Source organism: Cydia fagiglandana, chromosome Z (genome assembly GCF_963556715.1).
Source record: "Cydia fagiglandana chromosome Z, ilCydFagi1.1, whole genome shotgun sequence".
NCBI lineage: Eukaryota > Metazoa > Arthropoda > Insecta > Lepidoptera > Tortricidae > Cydia > Cydia fagiglandana.
In genome coordinates, this window is record NC_085959.1 from 35,693,007 (window position 1) to 35,712,289 (window position 19,283).

A 19,283-nucleotide genomic window follows, 5' to 3' on the forward strand; every position below is an offset into this window, starting at 1 on the left:
ATTTTTGGGTCAACTTTATAACTGCTTCCGCTATATTTTTTAAAGTGACCTTTAGTGCAAAAGTGAAGTGAAAACCATGTAATGAGTCTACAAAGACCAAAAAGTACGAGATTCAAGATGTGGAAGTCCATCATCCTTAGGAAAAGAAAATACAGCGAAGCACTGCCATGCGATGTCGAATCGTACGCCGCCCTAGCGGCGATGCAAGGAGGCTGCGCGTCGACGCTACCGCCATCTCTTAATGCATTGCGCGCATGTAAGTACTTTGGCTACTCGTCGCTAGATGGCGGAACTTTACACTGTTCTATTTTGCTTTACTTTACTTATAAAAATAGTAAGCCTTTCAAACCTTTGTATTGTTAACATACAATAATATAATGAAAAATAATTGATTTTGTTGTAGATGTTGTGTACTTGATTATAACAGTGCTAGTACCTGAGCAAATTATTCAAATTTTAACGCTAACTGGATTTTCTTGCTGCGTAATAATTGGAATGCAATTAATGTCCCACGCACAAGGCGCCTAGTTTAGCTGATGGTGTATTTACTCAGTCACATGTACACATTGGAATATAGTCATCTGCCGTGAGCTGTAAGAGTTTCCTGTACTTAGTGGCTGAAGTGATTCATACTTGCACCATTGTGTTTATGATACGGACCGCAACAAGAGACCGCCGCTTTCTGTATAAGGATAGCTCGCGTGATTTTTTGTGCACATAACCTTCATGACCTCTGAATAGTATGAATACATAGAAGATGCCTGATTTAACGCCGAAATGAAAACTGTTTTTAGCGTCAACTATTTTATTTTCTTAGTAATAGTAGTAGTAGTAGTAGTAACAACACTTTATTGTACAAAAAATAAATAAACGTAAAATAGGAAAAATACACATCTTTAGTACAAAGGTGCACTTATCCCTTTCGGGGAGCTCTTCCAGTTAACCTAAGTTCTTGCCTACACTAGTATTTCACTGGTACCTAGAGGCGTCTGTAAGGACGCAATGTTTTTGTACCTGCTATCATTTTATCATTTGTTTTTGAAATAGTTAACTAACTTGAAAATCATAGATATAAATACCCATTTATCACTTATCATTATTATTTATCTCAATAAATTCAAAGTGTTATCAGCAGCTACTAGGTAAAATACTGTGTAATACTGCAGTGATAATGATAAACTAACTGACGGAACCTACTAAGAAAAAAAAAAACTTTTGTCACGGAACATTAGTTTAAACAAGGCTATTGTTTCTATATCAACAATTCAACATACTAGTTACTTCGAGAAATCGCACAGTAGATTTCAATTCCATTTTATTTATGGCAGCACTATGGGAACTAGAACTAAGCCTTAAAGTTCCTAGTGCTTACCCATGTACCTTTTACGCAACTCCTGAAATTAATGAACCCAGACCTCATAATAGCAACGGAACAATAACCCACGCATAACCCTTACTCAGAAACAATTATTGTCTTTGTGCGCGGCAAAAAGCGTCAAAGGACGACGCTTGGCAATCATGTGAAGTAATCCTTCATTTGTTTAGCTTTGGAACAATGAGCTGACCAATAAAGAAACTGACACCGACGCCGATAAGTATATGCAGCCACGAGGCCAAGCTGGGATTTGCATGCTTGTGATAGTGAAAAAATTTAAAGCTGTTTCTCAGTATGTAACGCTGGTAGGTGTAGGCGCGGCTGGAGGACACATGGATGGCGTTGTGTTGTTGCTATGAGTTTAATTAATTACAAGCATAATACATAGCCACTGGAAACATGATTTTCCTTATTTATTTAATGTACAGTAGAATTCAGTTTGCTGAATTTCACTAGACATGGTTCGCAAATAAATGAAAAACCAAACAGATGTCTCTAATACGGAGAAATCTAGTGGACTATGATTAAACCAAGAGTGATATTAGTTTCTTTTGTAAATCATCCAATCGAGTCGCACGCACAACACGGTGTCTTATGACTTTATGACGCGTAGTTAGGCGTCCACGCAGACTACATTGACTGGGCCTGAATGTCGCCTCACTTGTAGGTACACATAGTAGATGTCGTGACGAGGCGCCCAAGCGCAGACAATATGGCTCCCACGGCACAGTTTCCATGGATTTACGTAAATACTCCTAACTACTTGCTCTTTTACACGACGTATTGAAATGTTTCTACACTTCTGAAAAAAATTCAATAGCAAATTGTGAGCATTATTGTGCTATTGAATAGGTTTTTATACGGGCCAGATAATTATTCATACAATCTCCGATAGAGCTCGATGTTACATTCTTATTCATCTTATTTACTCACTCACTCACTCTTCTTCATATAACAATATAACCTTTACAAGCAGAATAGTAACCTTTTTCATGGTATTCATATTATCTTCCATAAAAAAAAATCAACGTACTACCTACTATAATATGACGTTCCGTTCACTCTTCTTCATATAACAAGCACAATAGTAACCTTTTTCATGGTATTCATATTAACTTCCGTAAAAAAATAAATCAATGTACTTACTTACTATTATAATTCAATAAATCAGTAATAATGTCAATAACTACAATCCTTTAAACAATGCTTATATTTTCCTCAGTGTCAATACGTGACTCAGGAGTGCTAGTTTGAAATTCCAAAGGAGGTCTGACAGAACCTACTAGGTCAACCACAAACAGTAGAAATGCGTGAGCAACGTTTGATCTACATGTCTATTTACACTTCAATATTCATGGACTTGTACCGCCTATTATCCGTAATTACTAGCGCTCGGGACCATAAATGTAGTATGTTTACACGTAAATCTTATGGATATGTAGCTTTCTAGATTACTGAGTAGTAAATGTTTTCATTACGCTATAAGGAAGATTCAGACGATTGCTGTAATTAGATGTTATCGACGTTAATTATGTGGAATTTGAAATGAAGCACTTTCACGCCCTTTACCACTACACTGGGTAGTTTAGTCGTCGTTGAAAACTATATTCTTGTTTAAAGAATGAAAGTATTTTTCTTATATTTTAATAAAAATTTTTAAGAAGATTTATGTCCCCCGCTAAAAATATAATTACTGCTACAAACTTTCAATCTCCATTTAACCCCAAAATAATTTACATTACTAAAAACTGCTGAAATTACTTTTCACGTGTTTAAAAAATGCCTAAAAAAGGCCACTTAGGGGTTGAATATTTCAAAATCCCTTCTCAATGGTTGCTTACAATGCTTACGTTATAATAACATAAATAAACTACCTATTGTGAAAAATTCAGCTTTCTAGATCGAATGGTTTGCGCTGGGCTTTGTTAAAGTCAGTCTACTGTACAGGACTTTTGCGATCATGTATTTTAAATAAAAATATTACTGCAACTTTAGATTTCCATTTGTGATCCATGTGTCTTGTCAATTCCATTAGCTATCTCCATGTGAGTGTCATGCCTGCTTAGCAAAGCCCGAAAGACGAATATATCTTGCCGGAAGGATTAGATACGTGTTAACATTACTACATGTTTAGTCCACGAGGTGGTCTGTGATTAAATGAATTAACTTTTAATGCAATGCGTGTACCAGTTTTTGTTGAGTGATTACAAAGGAAGGAGGCCTTTTTTGTGTAACACAACATAGGCAACAATAACGAATAGTAGTAATTCATACTTCGAGCTGCAATAGCGTCATATACAGTTTCATGTAAAATTGGATCAATTTCCGTTCATTCATAGTCAGCTTTCGGTTAATTAATTATAATTATGTACAAAGTATTAGGTACAATTATATTATTCAATCGAAAAGTAATTTGCCCCATTTTCTTACCCAGTGTTGTTAATAAAAAATGTAAAGCAATTATATTTGAACGTTGACACACAGTTGTTAGGTTCACACTAAGATTCACAAATCTCATTGTAGTTGCGGCCTTCTAGTTTTAGAGGGATGTGTGACGTGGCGTGTGCTGCATCATGGCAATTCGCGATACAAGAGCCGCCTTTGTCCTCAATTGAGAATTAAAACTTCCCACTTCTAAGAACGAGATGTGTCCGCCGGATTGTTTCATCTGCATGACTATTTTGGGGCACGACTTGTTTCTTTTATGTCAATGCTCTTACGCAGCGATTTACATAAGAGACTCCGAAAATCGTAACGTTTACAAGTTCAAAGACATCAAAGAACATTTTGCGAACGATGCGTGTCGCTGCGGACTTTAGTGTTATATGTAGCAATTGTACGTAGTTACAGTACCTACATACCCTATTATTCGCTCTTTTAGGCCTAAGTCTAGCAGGTTTATCGAAACATGCTTAAACCACGCTTGAGATTATTTGTATCAGAACTCGAACAACTTGCTGATTATCTATACATAGTGGTCGATCCCAAAAGGTGGCACAGAGTTGTTAATAGCCCCATATATGCGAACCAGCTTTGCCCAGAGAAAACTGGCTTCCATAGCACTTGACAGAGAGAGCGCACGGCGCTATAAAAAACTAGTTACGCTCGGAAGGCGATCATTACTAAATTGTCTATGCTTTTTATTTGCCCTGGCTCTTAGAAACTGTTTTACCTGCCACATTCTTCAAGAGAAAAACTCTATCCAGCTTCCGCACTAGTTGTTTGAGTTCACGAAAATTCAATTCTTATTTCGTCAGAAGTACACAATTTTAACAGGAAACATTAGAATCAATCCAATATGCATAATTCTCTTTTGTATGTTTTTGTTTGCCATATATAAGGCAGAAAATAGCATGGATGCCATAATTATTTGCTTTAAAGTGAGATTTTTATATGCATTAGCATGGACGAATCACACCATTTCATTTCAACCAGTAAACGTAAGCTGGATAAGTCAATGCTTGTTAAGACTGCTAATACCTAAGCTAAGCCCTTTTATTTTTGTTACAGGTAAGTACCGATATTAAGTTACGAAATATCCTCTATTATTGGAGGTTATGTATCCAGTTGGTTTCGTTGGTAAGTAGTTACAATCTACATTCATCTTCATAACGTCGCGTCACCTGGATTTTTTACCACGACTTGCTGATAGAGTGTGGGGTCTACGCGGGAACCTATTGCCTGTAAGTAATTCACGCAGACACTAGTTTTTACTACTGCCAGTGAGGAGACACTCCTGACTTTGGCAAACTCGGCTCCGTTCTTCTCAGCATTACTCCGAGCAATTACTAGGGTTGACACAAGTAGTGCCATAAGTTAGAAAGGGATATCATAATTCAACCCTGAATCGCTGTCAAACTTCAGTTTTGTAGGAAGTGTCCTTTCTGTACTGTACTATTACTTATTTTGTGCTAATGCGATTAACAACTTATTTTCCAAGCAAGAAGGCGACCTAGGCAATTCTACGATTGAATTAATTAATTTTAAGTCAAGGGTCGCTCAGACAAATTACATTAACTAACGTTAGCTACTTAATATTGTAGTCATCAAAAATATTATTAGCAACTCGCAATTGTGTCGTTTTAAAAACTGATGATATCAGTTCTACCGTGTAACATAATATTAGGAAACGCAAAGAGTAAACACTGCCGGATTAAGCCATGCAGCGCGGGGCCTGTAGTAAATTCTATCATGGGGCCTTGGATTGTTTTAATTTTGTCGAAGTTTTTTACGGCCACAATGCGTAGGAGCGCGGGGCCTCCAAACGCGCGGGGCCGTGGCATTTGCTACTTTTGCCACGTGGCTAAAACGAGTAAACATTGCTCGATGAAAGGTGCGAGTTCGCATTCGCATTAAGTAGATGGCCCAAACTCGAAGCGAAGAAAGGGTGTTGTTATTAACCCGTAAACGTGTTAAGACTTGTGCTTTAGAGAGCGTGACAAAAAGCTAACGCTTTCTTTTGCTGCAGTTTGCTGTTATTTTAATTGCTCGCCCACTTGCTGCTCAAGTGCTTACTCAGTGAGCGTGATGAACTATGTCCATCACTAACCACGGACATAATTTAGAAACTAAAATTTAAACAAAGTCAATATACAATATACCTATATTACCTATCAGTACCTAAGCCGCACTTTGCATACTTGACTGCGTCGGCAGAGGGATAACGCATGAAACTAACTCATACGTTTTCCATATCATCGGAATACGTGAAAACACATTTGAGGATAATGGGCCAGTTCTATCACCCTTAATTACTTTTATGCTAAACAATTGTTTGATGAGTTAGGTTGACCTTTACACTAAACTTACATGATAGCGTACGGCATGTGTATTCCAAAGAAGGTAGGTTAAATAATTAAGACGATATTGGTCGACCGCTTCATCATACAAACGTAGTCCCCATTTTCCTCCCTAGTTATTGAAATTATGGAAAATGTTGTTAACATAATTTATTGTAGATTAACCATATAGTTATACATGCCTCATTTTCGATTTTTTGAGTATCATAAGAGTTTAAGTCAATATCTTTAAACAATCAGAAAATGTGATAGTTAAACCATGTTTAACGCAGGTAGTAAATAATTGTGCACTGTTTGCTGATACACGCCGTTGCCGCCGGATGTCGACTTTACCGTGGAAGCTGTGAATACGAGATCACCGTTAATACGTCGATTCTGCATCGACACCATAAAACGAGACCACATATCACCGTCCCTTTTAATAGTCATGAGCGCGAGAGGGATAGTTTGCGCGTGGGATACGGTTGGAGGAATCGGTATGTCGCATCCGCTCGCTCCCGAATCGGAACGTGTTGGACATCCTCCATCTTGTTTATTAGTTATTTTATCCACGCCTCCGTCATGCAGTCCTGCTGACTTCCTGAGAACGCAGGGCAATATAAATAAGTTGAATGCTGCATTACATTGACAAACACTTTATTGGGCAGTGCTTTGTGCAATTTAATAATGGATAGAATAGAACTTTAATGTGTATTTTTATTTATATAAATAATTAATTTAATTATGTTAGTAAGTATGTGAAACCAAGTTTTTTGAGAATAAAATAAATAATTACACTATTAATATTCTAATGATATGATTATGTTGTAGGTATGTATATCTAATACTACGGTTACCGTTATTTTTACTCAGTTTAAGTACAATGATGTAATTGTAACGATGCAACGAGTTTCACTGTAGCCGTTTAACATTTTTGCATTTTTAAGCAGCTTCCCTTGTCCTTGTACATTGTTGTGTATGAATAATAGAACAGACGTTAGATCCTGTGCTTTTTAAAATATGTGCACGTCGTAAGATATACCGTCGTTTGTAATTGAAAAATATTGAACGTTACTGTTTTATCATTTCGTAATAATATTTTTATTTAAACAACTGGTATAAGCTACTCAGTTAAAAAAAAACCAGTTCTATATTCCAGTAAATAACTAATACTACTACTTCCATAATGTTGTGTTTTGGCCTGATTTTAACGAGTTCGTGCCAAAAATATTATTTCCGCATCCAACGCCAATGCAGATGTGCCATTTCACGCATACAAATTGGGCCAGGAACGTGTTCTACAGCTATACATTCGGAGGAAAAATTCCAAACAAATTAATGCACGGCTTTGGTTTTGTTTAGACAACTATAACATATTGTATTGGTGTTAGTTTATTTGAGTTTGATTGGGCAGATTTGATGTAGCCCCCGTGTGCCCGTGTGACCCCACGTGGGAGAAGCGTACTCATCACGTTGAAAACGTCGTTTGAATCGATAAACGGTTCTCATTCTTAAGCTTTTTGAAACGTAGGTGCTTGATGCAACAGCGTTGACTCAGTGAGTCCGTCTCGATATAGTACAGTTTCCCTTTTATATCTCCTTTTGTACTGTTTACGCCTTCGACAGCACAGCTAAGCTTTTACTCTGTTTTTAATACAGTTGCTCAAAAAGTGCTACTTTACGTAGCTGTTTAGCGTGCGGAAAGTTGGTTATCTCGAACTAGTGCTTTTTACTTTTCCAATTTTTTTAAATTTATACTTGTTCCAATTCACGACTACTTATTGATGAGTGTTAATATTAGTATCCTTTAAACGTCGTAATCAGCATAAAAACCTACCGTTAATGTAAGAATACGAAAAATATTACATATTTCATATTTAATTACTTACCTCTTCATCATTATAACACGTTTATTTTTTAATATTCAATATTGAAAATTCCGTTCTTAATAAGTTGACTGAATGGAACGGAATAGCTGCCAAACGCCCATAGATATAATATACTTAAAGACGACGTCTAACCGAGCTGTCACTGTTACCACTTTTGTTTAGTGTACGATTAACAATGTTTTTCTTATTTTTTCGCAACTGTATTAAAAAACGTCGTTCGATACACGTGCGGAAATGTCATTCTTCACTCGTCCCGAGTCTTGCCACTCGCCTGCGGCTCGTGGCAAGATATCTCGGTACTCGTGAAGTAATGACATACCTTCCGCACTAGCATCGAAATGTACTATTATATGTTAATTATAGCCGAGAAAAGTTATGTTTATCCTCGCCTTCCGGCGTTTGCCCGACATAAATCTCAGCGACGTGTAAACAATTTGTATTTTTACAAAACCTTAGATATTATTGATGTTTTTTTCTTAATTATTCTTGCCTTGTTTTAGTTATTACATTATTACATATCAGTGGGTAGTAAAGTAATACTTATCTTGACATTCTACAAGTAACACTACTTAGCTGGTGTCTATTTTATTTTATACACGTAATAATAGAACGGTGACACAACAGCCCTATTTACCTATCAGCGCTATCGCCATTGCTCAATCGTTGCACAGTTGTCGTTTGCACATTGACATGCCTAACCAAAACAGTATTTACATAAAAGTTCATTTCAACTCGCGTGCCCTATCGAGTTGACGATATAAAGAGTTTTGTGGAATTATCATGTCGTCGCGTGCCCTCGTTTCGGCTATCAGTGTCAATTTGTCCAAGTGAAGTTTCAATTAGTGTGAGTAAGTTGCCTACGAGTTTACTTATGGACCCCTCGTGGAGCGACGATGAACTCGGTTGGCTTTTGTTCGGTATGTTCCCTCTTAATTTTTGGTAATGCTAAAGTAACTGTTTTAAGTGTTTTATAAAACCAGAGTAGTTGTTGTTGATGTTGTTCATTGGACAAGCCGTTGTCATTTGGGCTATTGTACCCACTTATGGCATTATTTCTCTGTCTTCAGGTTAACTAATTGGTTACGTATTAGGCTATCAAAATTTTTTGATACAATTGAGTAAATATTTATATTAGCGTGAACTACTTTTTGTGTGAAGTTACCACGTATATGGAACTTATTCATGAATTAAGGGGTCTTGCAATTTTGCGGCTGCATGGGTTTAACTAGGTACATACACAACTGCTAATGTTTTTAATTGTTATTAACAAATAAGGAACTTAAGGATCCGGTATGACGCGACAAAGAGCGAGTCAGTTAGAATTTTAACTTCATAAATTTTTCGATCATCATTCATTTCTTTATATTCAGCTTCCAAATCATCCGTGACTTTCGCAATTCTACTCATAGAAATATAATAAAATTTAAGAAACAATAGCACATTAATAAGAACATAATACTTATTTATTATTTAAAATATGAAATATATTTTATTTAGAATAATAAATAAGTATTATGTAGGTACCTAATGTGCTATTGTTTCTTAGACATTTTAGTGTTTAATTTTTTAATTTTGATTATACATATACATATGTACCTATAGCTATGTTTTTAGGTACTTTCTAAAGTATGTTCTAAGTTATTTATTGAATTAAATATAAATAGTTAGATACTTCTAGTCTCATGTATTGAGGGTTCAAATGTTGATCAATGCTCATTTAGGTTTTCCCATTTTTCTTGAAAATAAATACATGCCATTTTGGCAATAGGTATAATAATAACCATACGTCGGACTATAGGGGGCAGTTTGAGGGCAAGGTAAGGTTTACAAAAAAATCTTAACTTACGAGTATCATAATGTACCTAGTATTTGTAACATAGCCGTGTTCATAGAACTTGACATGCCCAGTTAATTAACTCATTTGTTTTGTTCCTTTCTCACAGCTGCAATTGTCTGAGTGACGGATAAAGCCAAACGAACTTTTTCGCCATTTTGACTTATGTGTAGTCCAAGTACGTTTATAAATAACGCAGTTAGTTGCTATGATATTTGGAATTTCACATTATAAATACTAGGTACCAAATACTAAGTACAGTGGAACCTGGATAATTGCAATCTCAAGGGACCGGCCAGTTTTTGTCAATTAACCAGGTTTTTCATTTAAGCAGGTCGTGTCAATTAACGAGGTTCAAAAAATTGAGGTTTTCATTAATAGAGGTTGCGTTCTGACAAATTTCTTTTATGGAGGTGCAAAAAACCATTTAAAGTAGATTTGCACGCTTACATTCTGGGTTTCTGGTCTATATTTTGCTTCTCTCTATACTTGCACTTTTACACTACATTAATTACCACTTTATTTTCTTATCATTTGGGTTTAAAAAATTCCCTTGAATTGTAGAATAAAGTTTTATTAGAATGTAAAAAGCATACTTTGTTTTTTATTGATCAAAACTATTTCACCTACTACAGGCCAGTGACAGATACCCAATAAATAAATTGAATTCTGGATGGAGATATAAATAAAATTATCATTGCTATTAAAAAAATTGTTTCTGCTGTCTACAACTACATTATTTCAATTACACAGGTAATAAGTAAGACTCGTTTCAATAATAGAGGTAAAAAAAGAGCAAAAATAACGGATTTTTTTAGCACAGTGTCAATTATAGAGGTCTTAATTTGCGATGTGGTCAATTACAGAGGCAAAATTACGAAAAGCACTAAAATATAAATTGCAATTATAGAGGTTCCAAAATTTCAATTATAGAGGCCTTTTGGTCTCAAGGGACCGGGACCGGACTTTTGGTTGCAATTATTGAGGTTTTCCATTTATCCAGGTGCCAATTAACCAGGTTTCACTGTACAAGTAAATACTCGAAAGTGAATTGATTGATTTGCGAACCTTACCTATCATTCTGACATGCCACGAAAATGCCCGCTGGAGTCCGACGTATGATAATAACCTATGCTTTGCCCTTCCTTCGAACTTGAGTGTCAGTCACTCGTCGTGACTAAGTTGATTGTTTACTTGTACATATTCTTATTATGATATATATTTTATTAAACGCAGTTTTCTATAAATTCAGCGAAAATATGCATAATGTTGGCATGTATTGTATTAATAATATATAATAAATTATAAAAATCAGGATAAAAGTACCTTACTCATTAAATAGATATCCATTATATCTGATCCATGCTTTTGCTTACTGTGTAACTAAACTCATCGATAACGCTGTAGTCCCGGCTTGATAACGTACTTATCGTGCGACTCAAGTTTTTTCTGCGAACCCACTCGAACGGGCCCGTACTTTTTATCATCGTCGGTGCACAAAACCGCGTAGTACATTAAGGGTTGGTGTTCCTCCAATAATAATAAATATATATTTCCTAAATATTCTGGGACAAACTGCTTGTATATTTTGCATAGATAGTCGTAGTACCTAGTATGAAAAGTAAATGGCAATTTATAAAGTGATGACTTAATAATGCATGAATAGTTTGTGGTAGCGTCAGCCCTAAGTTGCCGCGTTGGGTCTCGATGGTTGGTAAACACTAAACAGTCGCAACAAGCCCGCGAAGCGCGCCGAACGTCCGCGCTCGGTCGCCACCACGGTTCGGTGTGCTCGTTTGCCCGTCTCGCCTCGGGTGCTGCGCTCCGTTGTCCCTCGCCACGCGTTTACAATACACAGGAACTCCGCGTGACACGTTCAGGAACATTATACATATGTGGTGGCATTGGGTCTGTTTGTGTTTTTATTCGTGTCAGTTACAATACACTGGTGGTACCTACATCATTTTTATGGTTTAGTTATTCGGCTTAAGAAGTCGAAAGTGTTTAGAGTAAGACCAAGCTAAGTTGGCAGCGATTTTGATAGCCCAGACTGGTGCAAGTGTTATTTTAAACGTGAAACTGCTATGACATTATGACGTTTAAATAACAATTGCTCATTGTGTGTGTGGTATCAAAATCGCTGCCGACTTAGCTTGGTCTAACTCTATTGCCTGGATTAGAGGCAGTTGTAAATCATTGTTGCACATTAGGTAGGTACAACGAAAATCCATTGACCATGTCGATGATGTTTTAAATTTTCGGATCGAATTGCGTAGTATCCGTGACTAATTTACTGTATCTCGAACGTCTCAAGTTTACCTTCCGAGCAAGTTTGTAAACAAGTTTATGTAAGTTATATAATCTGCTCAATTACCTACGTTCCGAACTTTCAAATGTCAAAGACGTCGCGAGACTCGCCAGATAAATTTGGCGGGTCACCGAAATGTCATATTTGTTTTGAATATGGCAGTGGCCTCAGGGAGCGATGTAGTGTAATAATCAATCACCCAGCAAATCGATTGACTCCGCTGGCCTTAGCACCGTATCATACGCTAGGATGCTGTGGTGTGTAGGAGAATACTATATTTAGACACTTCCACGCCGATCGTCACCCTTTGCAATAGCATGGCATTCACCGTTCAACTTGTAACAGGCTTATTAAAAATCCATATTACCCCCACTTTCAACATGTTACATGACATGCAGGAAGGAAAAGCAAAATGTACCTACTGTACCTATGCAGGCACTGAAGTCGGAAGGAAAAATAGAGCCGTTTTAATCGACGTATTTTGCAAATAACCTGCCTTAACTATTTTAAAAATAATTTTGGCTGTTATTCCAGTTGTAAGTAGGAACACAAAAGCTTGAGATTTTCACAAATTTTTAAGACATTCCCCTCTCAAAACCTTTTATAAACTCAGACGTGACCATCGCTTCTCGGTTCAATTGTCAATAATAAAAACACTTTTGATACGCTCGAACGACAGTAAATAATATTCCATACCTTTTAACAACAAATTTTCTGCATATTACCTTTTTCCAAGGCTGTATAAACTTCACGTTATTTTTAAAGTTATAACTATTCGTTCGTTTTTGATGATTACATGAAGTTGGGTGACTGTTATAGTAAAGTTATTGGCCACTCCTAACAAATCGGAAATAAACAAGTCACTTGAAGCCTTATTGTTGAGAGTGACCTAAAGCACTTAGCAGAATTACTAAAGCAGTCACCCTACATAGTTTGTTTATGGGCCACTACGGGCTAAGCAAAATCGTCCATTAAAATTTTAAAATATATTTACCTACGTTATTATTACATATTAGTAAGTAAAGTTCGGAAGCATCTGTCGCGCCGGGTGGCTGAAATCAAGCGTGTGCATGTCGTGCACATCTTGCGTCGGGCCCGCATCCCGCAGACCCCGCTACCTGCTTGGCCCACCATTGTTGCCTCTCTTACAATACAACCTGCTAGCACAGTATTGTTCTAACCAAAAACCCCACGCTTTAAATATATTCAAGTGCGTCATCAGTGCACTTCATCTCTCTTGAACAATGGAATGTTGAACTTTTGGGTTAGGAATCCCAAAGCTACTTCGACAACGTCCATAACAATTATGATTTTTTGACATGATCTTGCGGTTACATTATATATTATATTACAAATAACTCTGGAAATGCTTTAGAATGCAGGTAAACGATCATAATAGGGCGGTCGTTCCTACTACCTCTTTGTCACTCTGGGCACGTTCCTCGCCTATAGTCACCGTACATCACTGGTTGTATGCGCAAAGAATTTGATACCGGCCGTTCAACAAACGTTGGAATTTTAATCGCCGTTACACCTAAAATATCGTTTTACACAAGTGAGATTTGCGAAACAGCCGGCTGTGTAAATGTGTAAAGATATTAATTTTCTAGTCAAATAAAATATTCGAAATTGGACTTGTACCTTGCATTTGAAAGTTTTATGAGGCGGTTCTTCATTTTATAGTTTCTGGTAGACGGTGTTATAAATCGCGTTAGAGAGCCCCGGTGACAGATAAGAGTGTGGTTATCGTCAGCGGCCCGAATTCCCCGCGTCGCCGATAACTGCCGTGAGAATACTCGTAGGGATAATCTGGAACTTAACAAGTTAAAGTTTAAACATGAAACAGGAGTTTGACTTGGTAAAGTCATGCGTAGTGTGCTCTGAATAAGCTTTTTATCCCTTGAAGTGGGACAACCGTACTGAGGCAGGATTTTGGTTTTATAAAAAAGTGGCTTTTCCTGTTGTAACGAGATCGAAGGAGTAATTTAATACATTACGTAGTGGTTCACAGTTGACGCGATGTCATCGAGTTTCATCAATGTGTTGGTCTTATTTGTGCTCTATTTGTATGGCTAATGGTAAGCCGAGATCGGGTGTAAGCTCAAGTGTGAACGCTTATATCGGGCTATATCTAATAAAAGTCCAGTGTTAGTGTATTGTATTTACCTATGTTGTTCGTATATCACACATGGAACTTAAGTAATTGAACTTAGCTACATAGCTGAATAAAGCATGGCGTTGAACCAGGGAGCGTGCGAGAATGTACTTAAAGTAATTAATTACTTTACTGGATTACTTTTCACAGTAAATTACCTGTATCAGTAAAACCTGTACTAAAACCTCATTTTAAAGAGTAATGTAATATCGATTCAAATTCTTAAAATTTTACACAATCTTTAAAAAACAACGCTCTGGTAAATCGCCCGTCCCTCTAGTCTTCTTTGGGGACACAGCGAAATGTTCCGTCCGAAACGTAAAGTGTTTTTTTTTTCCAATATGTCAACCTATTCGCCGCCATTGACTTGATATACATTTATAAAGTACATATTTGTGCCCCACACGCCGCGAATTAATATGCGGTTGTTTACGTGCAATTGTTGACATGGCGTCTACTTTATTGACGTGGCGCCGAAAAGATTAAGGAGTAATGTTATTACCGAAATTTTGATTAGGTACATTCCCTGTAGTTTTAGGTGAAACTCCCTTTATCACACCGATAGGTAGGTACTAGTAGAATACGGATGCCGCGGTCATTGGCCGCTCTCTTCCGGTGTCCTACCTATGCGCTGACCGGATATCGGCTTGCAATCATGTGCTACAGTTGGGCTATTTCAGAATCGTACATTGCACTGAAATTTTATGTTCATTGCGTACTTCTAAAAACTCTTATGTTTAGTAGATGAATAGAAAATGTGTTGATTAGCTATGGATCTAGATACCTATAAGTAAATATACCGGGTGTGGCCTGTAATACGAGCAAAAAATTCAACTGTAGGCTCCTCATACTGACCAACATTTGTTCAGCAACTTTTAAAATTAACTTGTGGTTTGATTTTTAATACACTTTAAAGTTTATTATAAGACGCAATGTATTGCGAATTTTGTTATGTTTAAGGCGTGACAAGTAACGTCAATCACAATGATATGGCGTGGCGATGGCGTCCATTGAAGATAATATTTTATTGATAAAATTTTGTTACTTACCACAATGTTCTTGTTCCTTCCGCATAGGAGTCGACACCATTCCCGACACGCCATCCTTTTTATCTGTGTCATTTTCATTATGTTTCTATTTGTTTAACTTTGGTGTTGTTTTTGTTTATGTATTTTAGCCAACTTTGTAACATTGTTTTCATGACTAAAAAGTTAAAACTGATTGAGATTTTACATAATATTATATTAGATTCACTCACTTTATTGTTTGTCAAATCTGTCATCGAATTTAATTTCGTGTAGCTACCGCTGGCGCTAGTTATGCGCGCTTAATGCCGCGCCACGATGTGACCCGACCGGATTGTACAAGTTCGATCGGTTAATCTGTGTACTTAATTCATCTCTTTTTTGTATTAGCTGTGTAAAATGTGTGTAATCTATTTTTCGGTTTATTTTATGTTTCTTTACTTATTTTTTTGTCTGTTACCTTCCGTGATTATTTCTCACTTGATGGTCTAATCGGAAGATCAGCGCTGGAAGTCGCCAGCAACATGCTGAGATGGGACCATTTCGTGACACTTTATTTTTCACTATGTTTTTTCTATGTATGTCTGTTGTCTGTGTGTTTACGAATAAAAACTATTCTATTCTATTCTATTCTATTTATTTTGTATGAAAAATAGGGAGTTTAAATACTTCATAATTTTTAAAAGTTGTTGAACAAAAGTGTCACCGTTTGAGGAGTACCATCTATGTTTTAATTATTTGCTCGTGTTACAGGCCACACCCGGTATATGCAGTAGGTATGTAGGTTAATTTTAAGTAAAATCTGACTAATGTCTATTTGGCCATTGCCATTTGCGGATTTTCAATTTTACTGATTTGTTTTATTGTCGGGCAGTACTCTTAGAAGCCAGTTGTGTGTAGTATGTTTGAAAGTCAGCCATTGGCTATTGTATAATTCATACAGATCGGGAACTACCAGTTTAGCTTTTATCATAAATATGATCATTTTCAAAATTGGCCCAACTCATATGGGCAGTAGCAATGTATGAGCATGAGTAGCAAGATGCAGTTGTCAAATACTACCCTTTATTTACCTAATTTATGTTTTGTAAAGATTGAAGTTTGGGTGCGAAATAATAGAAACTTGTTTAGAGTGAAAACGGATTTCATTGCGTAAACGGATTTTAAACGGACTAATGGCTTTTTGACCTTATTCAAAGGTCACCTAATCTGCATTAAGCAAGTCTGAATCTGAAACACTAAGCCTAGTGGTCGTGCGGTAGGGTTTACTAATTTGGCATTTTGCTGTTAGAGATAGTCACGAATTCAATCTCCATGAGCTCTGTGCCGGTAACGTTAATGTCGGTAAGGGACAAGTTAAATGGCGAAATGGTGATTGATATCATTTATACTAAATTACTGACTGATTCAAGTAGAATGTTCGTCACTCTTGCTTAGAATAGGTACATAACTTCGCGCTAGTAAGAGAAGTAAGGTAAGTTATATGTTTGATGGCGACAGTGGAACTCAATTTCTTAATTACCTTTATTACTGCAGTCTCCAGAACTTACTATGCTTACACTTGAGTTTGAAGACTGTATCAAACGGAGGGTTCGAAATAAAGGTGTTTCCATATTGACTATAATGATTCATATGCGCTCTGGCGACCGTCCAAACAACGGTTTATAGCGGGCGATGTTTACAAAGCTGCCGCGCGTCACTGTAATATGCTACCGCTGTGGAGCGCGGCCCAGTTGCTCCTCACTATGGCCACATCCATCTATACGAGTACATAATATACAATAATATATTAGATGCAAAATATTGGACGGACAAAATCTTTCTGTTGTGTATTTATGTAAGTTCGCTAATTTTGATATTTTGATTACACGCTGTGACTACAGCATGATGCATAATATGACATCTGCTGCAGAGATAACTGACCCTCCCTGCATAGAAATCATTTCGCCCAGGACTACCCAGGTTGTCGCGATTTTTCTTGCCACCAAGACTTGGGACCAAGTGAACAATAACGGTCGAATCGACGTGCTCTACATGGGCCCTAGCTTTGCTCCGATTTGTTGCTTTATCGCTCTCCTTTTACCGCAGTAGGTACAAATCTCGAACCGTGAATGAAATCGACAGTCCTACTCTCCTTTCACATAGTTTCACTTTTTTATATAATAATTTATTAATTAAAGGTATTTAAATATTTAATTAAGTGACGTATTAGCATTTTATGTTATCGCGACCCTTGTGATAGCAAAATAAAAAAAGCGGACCTCTTGCAACAGTATATTAAGTTCATTTTGTACTGTAAATACTCAAATTAAATACAAAGAAACCTTCAATTTAATGAATTTTATTGCTTATTACTCTTATTAGCATTTTGTTTATTAAGTAATACTAGAGATGGGTAGTGAGTAAATACTCACGGATAAATACCGAGTAAATACTCAGTATTTACTCAATTTACCCGTATTTACTCGTTTATACCCAAATTGGTGGGTATAAACTATTTAGAGTGCTGAAAGGGGCATATAAATTTGAAATATAGGTATATTTTGTAAGCCGCTACTGGATTACGTACTCAAAATTGTAAGAAATGTATTTTTAAGAGGGGCACTCCATACATGTAACTAATTGTCACAAAAAAAAATCTCAGAAACCACCAACATTTTGCACATCATTAAATGGGTCTTTAAAAATAACTGGAATGTTTCTAAGAACATTTTTGGATAAATTGAATATTTTTGGAAAAAAACCCTTTCGAAAGGCCAAAATAATGTTTCCCTCTCTATAACTTTAGAACCAAAGTTCAGAAAAAATATGAAAACATATCGGGAGATTAGCCGCATAATAGAGTTCAAAAAGCAATATTTTGAACATCATCGGTTGAGCCATTTTTGAGTTTTCTTTAAAAAACCCTTAATAAAAGGTCGTAAGTGCCGCGTAAACACGCACTTTTGCGCGACATGCACTTATTTAAGTACTCATATTTTTAAAGTAAATACCTTCTTATTTAAAACATAATTGTTAACAAAATTTTCCTCTCACTAATAATTACCTTTTTTTCCTAAATTAAGCGTCCTCTATGCTTTTTATTTTATAGATATTGTTAATACACGTTAGCACTCTTCAACAAAAGACAATTTTGTTCTTTAATCTCACTTTATGAATATTTTATAAGCAATCGTTTTTACCCACCTAAATGAGTAAATACGGGTATTTATCGGGTGCTTTGAGTAAATACCGAGTAAATACTCAGTATTTACTCACCCCTACCCATCTCTAAGTAATACTCTTTCCAAATACTTATGTTTGCGAGTCTCACAAGTAACAAAGAAGCCTCACATGGTGCGTTGGTTTAATACGGCGATGTGTGTCAGTGTGCAGTGTGATGCACTTAATGCACCGTCGCGGTGCCGACGTGCTTAATCTCGTCCGAGTTGCAAGTGTAATTTCCATGCGGACAGAAAGGCGAAATATTCGTGTTACGTCCTTGTTTTAAATTCTTGCAACGACACGATATGTGCCCCACATTTTCTAGCCCAATAGCAACGTGGGCTATTTATACCTACGCTACTTCGGAATCTTAACGGTGATTTAGGTAAACAATTGCGGCGTCTCGTCTATCGATTTTTATATGAGTTACTTTAGATTAATAGGGCATTTAAGCATTGATGCAGATCGTCTATCAATAGCAGATTGCTTGTTAGGCGAAGAGTGCGACCAGGGAAGGGATAACTTCGTTAGCGACGGGCCATCAGTCTCGCCAATGGCTGTAGAACCCGAGTACATTATGCACTTATTCACTGACGTGTGCGCATTTACAGTTCGCACACCGCACGCACAACGCCAGCATTCTACTGGCACACTTCTCTAACGAAAGTTTGTTACTTACGTATTCTACTTTTTGCGTATTCCTCGCCATTAGCCG

The 19,283-nt window shown here is 36.7% G+C and overlaps 1 protein-coding gene across 7 annotated transcripts in view; it reads left to right on the forward strand.

Moving 5' to 3' along the window:
- Nucleotides 1–19,283, forward strand: part of LOC134678621 (ras GTPase-activating protein raskol) — a 212,688-nt gene that overhangs the window by 138,700 nt on the left and 54,705 nt on the right. Inside the window, exon 2 of one of the 7 annotated variants that reach the window (XM_063537259.1) lies at nucleotides 46–256. The exons of 5 other annotated variants lie outside the window; for them this stretch is intronic. In XM_063537259.1, coding sequence (XP_063393329.1) covers nucleotides 82–256 — 175 coding nt within the window. In that variant the 5' untranslated portion in view covers nucleotides 46–81. The remainder of the gene's footprint in view (nucleotides 1–45; nucleotides 257–19,283) is intronic. One more of the 7 variants, XM_063537260.1, reaches the window with a different exon arrangement.